The sequence below is a fragment of the Argentina anserina genome, chromosome 5, assembly GCF_933775445.1.
Source record: "Argentina anserina chromosome 5, drPotAnse1.1, whole genome shotgun sequence".
Taxonomy (NCBI): domain Eukaryota; kingdom Viridiplantae; phylum Streptophyta; class Magnoliopsida; order Rosales; family Rosaceae; genus Argentina; species Argentina anserina.
This window is the reverse complement of record NC_065876.1, coordinates 3534906-3543842: the sequence shown is the minus strand read 5'-3', so window position 1 is coordinate 3543842 and position 8937 is coordinate 3534906. Positions and strand designations below refer to the sequence as shown.

Genomic DNA, 8937 nt, shown 5'->3' with positions numbered 1-8937 from the left:
AAATAAAATTATAATCTAGAGAGGGATATAAAACCAAAACACCTTAGAAGATAAGAAAAAAAAGGCCATCAAAACATAAGCAAGAAAAATTAGAGCAAATTGTATCAAAGAGTAAGACGCACAACATGACCACGATTACGGGCAAAGTAAGGGTCTCGGATTCCCTTTTTGATCTACAATATAGAAGCTTATATATTATGGGTAAAGACTTGTGAGATTGGATAGTTGCACTTTGTTTCAGGTTTGCTAAACAACTGCTCTAGCTTAATTAATTGTTAATCTAAGCAGCTGCAATCACGAACGGGATCAAACTGGGCTGCTATTGGCCGTTGCAGTTATTGATTGATTTCTATTTATACGTAATAATTACTTACACTAACGTTCTAAAAAAATTACTTACACTAACATATATACAAATATATAAAATAAATTCAGTCATACATAACATATATTCAAATAAAATTCACTATGAAACTTGATTGGACACTTACAATTTGAAGTTTGAACAACAAAGTACGTACCACGTACTAGCTACATAGCCATCGAAAAAAAAGTGCCACTACGTACTTAACAAGAAAACTGAAAATTCCACATTAGAAGAGTGAGATGAGATACATAATAGAACAGTGAGATGAATCACGCTAGAACTTTGTGGTGATCAATCCACATTACCTAGTTATGAAACCTATTTGTAATAGCAGTTTTCATGGCCTCCTCGTTTTTGAATCCATCGGGAACTCTTCCAACAACATCTTGAAGCATGAAGTTGCTCACACAGGATATGCTTGCATGATGAATATGTAATTCAAGGTCTTTGAGTGCATTCATCAATCTAGCATTTGGATAGTCCACAATATCTGGACATCGGACTCGAATCATGGCTTCGGAGCCTACAATCTTCACATCCACCTCTGTAACAGCAGCGGCTCTATAAATCAAGGAGCTGGCGCATTGATTGTTTTCAACAGTAGTATCACTCACGTTACTTCGTTTGGGTTTCTTGGATTGTGCTTTCATTTTTGCTTCCAAATCATCAATCTTTGTCTTGAGAGTATTGATGTATACAACTGCATCAGAGAGTAAAGAAGCTTTATCCATCTTCGATACATTAGGAACGACAGATCGGAGGGCATAGAATCGGTTATTAAGCTTTTCCCGTCGTTGTCTCTCCGCCTCCACATGATTCATTGGTGACTCGCCCTCGCATTTAGCTGATCTTCCTCTCTTTCTCACTTGAGTTTTCGATGTATACTCGGAAGGCCCGGAGTCAGATGATGATTGACTAACCAGGTTGACATTTTCTTTCGTACCACCTTCTATACACATGGTGAAAGTTTGTATACAAATTAATGAATATTAACGAGGGTCTTGCAAGATTAATATGTAAGAATGAAAACTACACCACTCTAGAATAAGGTGGGTTCGTCTGTTGTGCAACAACTGTATGACATACATACAGTTGTGTGTGGTGATGAAGGGGTGTCATAACATACACGTGAGTGTGTGTGGGGTAGTGTGTGGAGGAAAATATTGTTACATACCATGTAACAGCGTATGATATAATTTTCTAAATAAGATGACTAAATGTAAAAGTAATAAAAAAGAAGTTGGGAAATCAGGGGCGGATCCAAGTGAAGCTTAGGGTCCACCCAGATTGTTGGGCAAAGAAAAAAAACTACTACTAGTTGTAATATAGTTTTTGCTATGTGTGCTTTTACCCTTATATGAATACTTAGTTTAAATGGTTTCTTTCACTAGTACCCACTCTACCTGTGTTAATTCCTATCAACCCTTTTTGGCTTTATTTTTCTTGTATAATATGTTGGTTTTAAAATTTCTCCAAAAGTATACTAGACTCAATTTGGAAAATTTGCCTCCTTTGTGTATAATTTTCAATCTAGTTTGTCTTGAAGGCTGCCAATCTTAGGCTACCTTTATATTTGATATAATATCAATTTAGATTTACATATGTTTCTTTTAACTTTTGTTCTAGTAATTATTTAAATAGTAGTTTTTAATGAGTTCTAGTGTTTTACATCACAATAAATTGCATATGTATTTTACAACCTCTAATTTTTTTTTTTTTGCATTATATCTTCTTATTATTCTAGTTGATATGACAAAAAAATCGCAAGTCCATCCCCGTTAGTAATCATGGATCCGTCACTGTGGGAAACTACATATAGCTAGAAAGATTTATTTAGAATTAATTTCAGTTTACCCTCATAAACTTTACACCCAAAATCAGTTTACCCTCTTATATTTTTAAATGACATCAAAGAATGACAAAATTCAGATTTTTATATGTATTATCTCAATAATTATGTTACGAGACCTAATTTTAAAGCTTTAGTGTTGTTGTAAAATTATTATGTATTTTTTTTTGGTCTTGCATATATAATTTGAAGCCTTCTTTTGATAGTTTTTGATCGGATTATAACTAAGAAAATCTGAATTTTGTCATTCTTTAATGTTATTTGAAAATGTAGGGGGTTAATTAATTAAAATAAAAGTTTAAAGGGTGAACTGATTTTAAGTGTAAAATTTAGGGAGGTAAATTGAAATTAATTAATTTATTTATTTTGTTTCTTGACAATAATTCACCAGTATATGTATACAAATTATGTACGTGAGAAAGAGGAATTTTGATTATACTCACCTTGTGTCGTCCACTCCTTTTGATCAGATCCTGTAAGCACAGCGTTTTGCAGCTGAGGAATATGAACACGACCCCGGTGTGAAGTTGAGACGCGGCTGCTGGTTGTGATCTTGTGATTCTTGTCAAGTCCAAAAATTGACTTTGCGTTCTGCACAAAACACCAATCTTCTTTGATCACATCCAAAGAGGCGAGTTCAATCACCCCATCGGGCGTAGGAATACAAACAAGTGTTTGAATTCCAGACATGCGAGCCTCTTTAACTCTCTCGCACTCATAAAACTGAAGGTCGTGATCTCCTGCCGACCATACAAAAGCACCGGAACAAAATGCATGTCCAAGTATATTGTTCTTCCCAGGGGTTGCAGCAAAGGACTGTGTCAAAGAAATGCTGTAGAAGTAAAACCACTCCGAGTCAGTCACATCTTCATTAATGTCCACGTTCATGTCTTCCTCGAACAAAGCTTCGACTTGTCGGTTGAACACCTTCTTCGGCGTCTCTAAATCCAACCCAAAGTTCGGCTGGTAATTGTTATTCAACCTCTTGGATGAGAAGTCTGTGATGTCTCTAAAATGACCACCAGCCCATGATAACGAAAGGACGCCGCTGCCGTCATTCGAGGCTTGCCAGAAAATAGAGTAGACCCAGGATTGCTGCCGGTTTTGAAGTATCAACTGTAGCCGTTGTTGAAGTGTGTTTGCAGAGGTTTCTTGACAAATGCCATAGGGTAGTGGAGAACAGGATGAATTGAAATTAACTTCTTCCATGGCAAAAGTGAATTTGGAGATGGAAAACAAGTTAACAAAGAAACTCAATATCAAATTATCAATAGCAGAAGAGAGACAACAGATATGTGAAGCAGAGAGGAAGAAGATGAGCTGGGTATTAAATGATGGAGGATGTGATGTTGATAATTTCATTCGGGGAAACCAAGGGTCACCTTATAGAATGAGCAATCTCAATCTTTGTTGTGCCACGTGTTGTGATAGGACTCATATTACAACGTGAAAATCTCACGATAGTAAATTTCATGAATGTGTGCATTTACTATATCCCGAGCTTCTATGCCAATATGAAATTCTTTCGTTCTCTGCCATTTATTTTATTTGAAAACAGTGTATATTTCATTTTGTTCCAGCTTTAAGTTACATAATTTGATGCCTAATTACAGTTTTACTCATCTTTTCTTTATTTTAACATTATAGGGAAGTTTTGGTTCTCTGCTCTGTTCATGCATACTCTCAAATATATACATATTACATCAAAATTATCAAATATGAAACTGATGTGTATTGAGTGTTGCCCATCTTCTCTCTGTTTTTTTTTCAAGGGATGTTGCGCCCCTCCTCTCTGCCTAATGATGCTTTAAAAAGCAGAGACTATATGTTTCAAGTTACGGCAGATACTAGAATCGCATATCAATGTTTATTACATATTTCACTTATACATATATGAGCACCGCTAGAACACCACAATATGGTGCTAGATTCAACGTCATAATCATATGTGGCATGCACTGTCATCTTACCACGTTAGTAATTAAAATAATTATTAAATATCAATTTTAAATGAAAAAATCAATCATATCATTGTTAATCCAACGGCTCAAGATCATTATAAAAATTATATTTTTGTGGTTTTTTTATCATTTCTTTTCTTCATCACGATAATGCATCTAAAATATAATTAAAATTTTAATATTTACAAAAGTATGCTTAAAATATATATGTGTGTGTGCGTGCGCGCGTACAAAAAACACTTTCAAAATTAAATTCATTTGATTAAAATATAGACGTGTGTATCCTAAATAATTTTGTTAAAGATTTTTTCATATTTTTGTAATCTAAGTAATAATTTGATAGAGAACATATGGTAATTATAGTAATTAATTATAGCCATTAATATAATTAGTAAATGTAAATAAAATTTAGAAACTGAAAAAATAATGAATTATATTTGAAAAAAATCTTGACATATTTAGTGACAGGAAAATGAGATTTTTTGGGTAAGATTTTTAATCAAGAGGATACACAAATTCAATATAATTGATTAATTCAATTAGATGAAAAAACATTGGTAAGATACTTTTGTTTTGGTAATTCATTATCTTTTAATTATTGTTGAAATCATCTTTAATAAATATAGGATAAAAAATTAAATTATTTTACAAGAATATAATTGTCTTTTTATTTAAAAATAAAATTTTATAATATTTCACTTACTGACGTGAAATAGTGATGTGGCATGCCACATGAGATTATGACGCCAGATTTGACGTTATATTGTGGCGCTAAAATATTTTTCTACATATATTTTCTGGTAAATCTGTATGAAGCTTAATTTTACAATACTATATATTATGTTTTAAAACTCCGCTGTAACCTGTATGTTTTTTACCTAACAACGTATTCCAATATGAATATTGACATTAAAGTAAAGTTGGAGGAACGCGCGGCCTTGATCCCTAGTTGGTTAAGGTTTACAATTGCTGCTTTCTGTTCTTAGGAGATAGATCCACACACATCATTTTTAGAAAATGACATCACCACGTTCTTGTCATTTTGTTGTGTTCTCTTCGTTCTTCTAGTGCTTTATTATACTATAATAGAGCACGCCAATCTTTTGTTTTCCTCTTTCGACCAAAGACGAACGATAAATAAAAATTAATAAAAATCATCATCATGGTTTGATTAAAGCTTCACCTTGACTAACTAAGTTAATTAATCGAAGATTGATCCATGCTAAGGTTTAATTAACACATTGACCTCAGATCCTAAATAAGTCGCTTTCATAATCGAATAATCATAAAGTCAAGTAACGTAGTACGCATTGCATAACCTGGTTGAGAACAATTACTATATTGTTTTCCAAGACCCCACCAAGCACGTAACCTGGTTGAGAAAAATTACCATATTGCTTCCCAAAACCCCACAAAGCACACTGATTAGTTATATTTATTAAATATCAATGGAACCTTAGTTAATTCCAGAAAAGGGTATTAGCAGGGCGGGACTTGAAATTGACTTCAGGGAGGATTCAGGCTTGATAGTGGCCGGAACGATATATTTAAATATGATTTAGTTTACGAGGGGTTTTTGTTATAGAAAAATGATTTGGATGCTCGTTGACGCAACAAATTTGGTTTATTGTATCGAAAAAAAAAACAAAGTTGGTGTCAACTGTCAAGTTCAACTATAACTTTCCACCAAAAAACTGATCAAGTGGACACGCTAATTGTCAATTTCCATTGGCTGAGGGGTTAGTATCATGCCATCATGGTATGATAAAACTCTTATGACACATTTCGGGAAAAAAAAATTGAGACAGTTGTCAAAATTAGGGGCTACGGACTGCCGGACCCCTGCACAGATCCTCCGAGGACAATAATTTGTTTTTTTCGATGCAAACAACCCCACAATAATTTGTTTTTTTCGATGCAAACAACCCCACACCGAGGACAATAATTCATGCGAGGACTTTTCAAGCACAATAATTCACGACGTAGATTTTAACGACAATATTGTCTTGAAAATACTGTAGGGTACCAGGTCGGTGTTGTAACTTGAAAATAGAAGCCAGAGCTCTCTACTATATTACTAAGTGTCTGGGTATATTATTGACCAGGACAAAAGAGGAAATAATTCCTTATCGAAAAAAAAAACTGAAGAGGAAAGAATTCAACCATCGAAAAAAAAACTGAAGAGAAAAGAATTCCTTAGCCTCATGCTCAAGCGGACTATTCTGGATTACTTTGTCTTATTATAAACAGTCCTCCCCGATTGCTGTGTGGCCACTATTGTAAAACGTTTATCCTGGTGTGGCCATTATTGTATTAATAATCTTTTACTCTTTTAAGACGTGTCAACATCATCATCTTCAAACTAACGAGTGCTAACAAATCAGAAAAATAGTGGCGGAGCCAGAATTATAAGTTTGATGTTGCAAAAAATACAATATACATATCTTATGCAGTATCGACTATTCTGACATTCATGTTGCATAAATAAAAATAAAAATTAATATTTCTTAAACAAGTTATTTAATCCGATATGTTTTGTAAAAAAAAGTGATTAGAAAAAGAAGAAAATAAAGCAAATAATAGTAAGAAATTTTTTAAAATATGTTTATTCGTGTGAATCGAACATAAGACTTCTATTATACAACTCATAACGACTGATCACCATACCAACAGGGGCGGATCCAGCCCATGTGAGATTTCTGTCCAGAAAAAAAAATCCAACTTTCTATTAAAAAAACAATTAAACTAATCAATTGTACGAGGTATCTCTCACTCTCTTTCAGACGTATTTTTTTTGTTCTTCAGCTCTTCCTTCTACTCGACTACTTTTCTTTTAAATTATTCAAACCCGTCACCACTACTCCATGCCGCCGCGCTGCCGAAGGCCCGACCGCTCGAAGTTCTCTCTACTCTAATCTACACTTCTACCGTTCTATTGTAGAACGACATGTTTAGCCTACTCCAATTATCCTCTAAGTTATTTTAAAATTGAATTAGATACTGATTAAAATAATTAATTGAATGATTAAGTACTGAATTTTAGTGAGTATATGAGTTTTTTCACTTTGTTGGTTAAACAGATCTTATTGAAAATTTAGAATATGATTATATGAAAATTGGGTGTTAGTATATTAGTCTTGTTATTGTCTTACTGAATGAGATTATGATCAGAGATTGAGTATTTTATTTGTTTATTTGGGTTTGTTAAGATTGTAGGGAATTAGTGTTGGTATATGAGTGTGTTAGTTAAACTATCGATTTAGAATTATTTGAAATTTAGTGGTATGTTAGAGAATGGTCGAATGAGAGATTGAGTATCTGCCTATTTGGGTTTGTCTGTTAATCAAGAACTTAAGATTATAAGGAATTAGGGAATGGTATGAATATTTAGATTTAATTGACCTTTAATTATATGAATTTCATACACTCTATGTTGTAAACTTAAAAAAAAAATTTAGCCTTCAACCAAAGTTATAATTCACCCCTTAAAATCTTATGTCCACCTTTAAAATTAGCTCAGATGACATTTTAATCCTGGATCTGTCACTGCATACCAAACTGCTATAATGTTGTTATGTAAGTACACAAATTATATAAAACGTTACTGGTACACCGGCGCCGGTAGGCGCCACTGAAGAAAAGGATGTGCTCATCCACCATTACCACAACAATCGAATACACTACGTCATCATCATCTTCACATTATTGAGCACTAACAAACCCAGAAAAGGATGGACTCATCCACCACCACCACCGATCCACAACAACCATTTTTTTAGTACTGATCCAGAACAACCACCACCACCAATCCACCGATCGACCATTCTCAGAGTGAAGTCGGCAAAAACCAGTTGAGATCCGCTCGAAGAAGTCGACGGAGAAGCTCCGGCTACCGCAGCTTACAGATCTGGAAAAATTCCCGCTCGAACGAAGAGGCTGAGGCTGTGGCTTGGCTGCTGTTGTTTTCAACCTGACCCAAAGACCTGTCCGCTAAAAGATAAGTGATTTTCGTTTTATGAAGAACCCGAACGAACGCCTCCCACCCCAAAACATAACCCGGTTCTTTAAACAAATAATTAAAATCTGTTACCTGTCTGATGAGTTAACGGTGGCTAACGGGGTTCTCTGCAATTTGGGCCCTTGCATAGCCAGTAATTACGTGCGGCCACGTGTCAACTTTTTTGGTCTCTTCAGCCTCCTGGGCAGTTACCAGAATTCTTCATGCTCAACCACGCAACTTATATATTTCACTGATTGTGGCTGCTGGGTAGGTTTATTAAACATCATTGCAGGGGGTACGTACTACTGTCACCTCGAGAGCAAATTATGTGACCATTTGTTTCGTCTCGAACAGCATCTCTAACAAATTATGTAACTTAGAGAAATATGAGAAAAAAAATGCTCAATTTTCACTCTAATAATATATTCACCATATTCTTTAAAATAGAAAAAGAGATGAAATATTTACAGAATTTAGAAAAAAATTACATAGAGATCACATCATTTAAATCGGTCAGAAAAACGCATGATGTTAAATTGTTTTATTTCTATAACCGATGTCTTGTGTTACACATACATCACTTTCTCTTCCTGACCGATGTTAACTTTTTTCATCTAAAATTTTTAAAAGCAAACGAGTAGACTAAGTTAAAAAAGTACCTGGTAGGCGGGAGACAAAAATCATAGGTGGAACACAAAATATAATCCTCATTTAACATTTAGACATCCTCCGCCAAAAACTCTATATTTTCCAATTCCCT

General features: G+C 34.2%; 1 protein-coding gene across 2 annotated transcripts; it reads right to left on the bottom strand.

The window, feature by feature from the left end:
- Window positions 1–486: 486 nt before the first annotated feature.
- LOC126794791 (transcription factor MYC4-like) lies at window positions 487–3463 on the bottom strand. Of its 2 annotated transcripts, none has more exons than XM_050521571.1 (2): window positions 2660–3463; window positions 487–1316 (listed from the first exon to the last, which is right to left on the bottom strand). In XM_050521571.1, exons 1-2 carry the CDS (start codon window positions 3423–3425, stop codon window positions 673–675), a joined length of 1410 nt encoding a protein of 469 aa, XP_050377528.1. In that variant the 5' UTR covers window positions 3426–3463; the 3' UTR covers window positions 487–672. The 2 variants fall into 2 exon arrangements, with proteins under 2 accessions (XP_050377528.1, XP_050377529.1); XM_050521572.1 differs by having other exon boundaries at window positions 487–1313.
- Between the last annotated feature and the right edge of the window lie 5474 nt (window positions 3464–8937).

Coding starts and splice junctions, on each gene's coding strand:
- LOC126794791 (XM_050521571.1), bottom strand. CDS start 3,425: ATGGAAGAAGTTAATTTCAATTCATCCTGTTCTCCACTACCCTATGGC. Junction 1,317..2,659: donor AAAGGAGTGGACGACACAAG/GTGAGTATAATC, acceptor CCATGTGTATAG/AAGGTGGTACGAAAGAAAAT.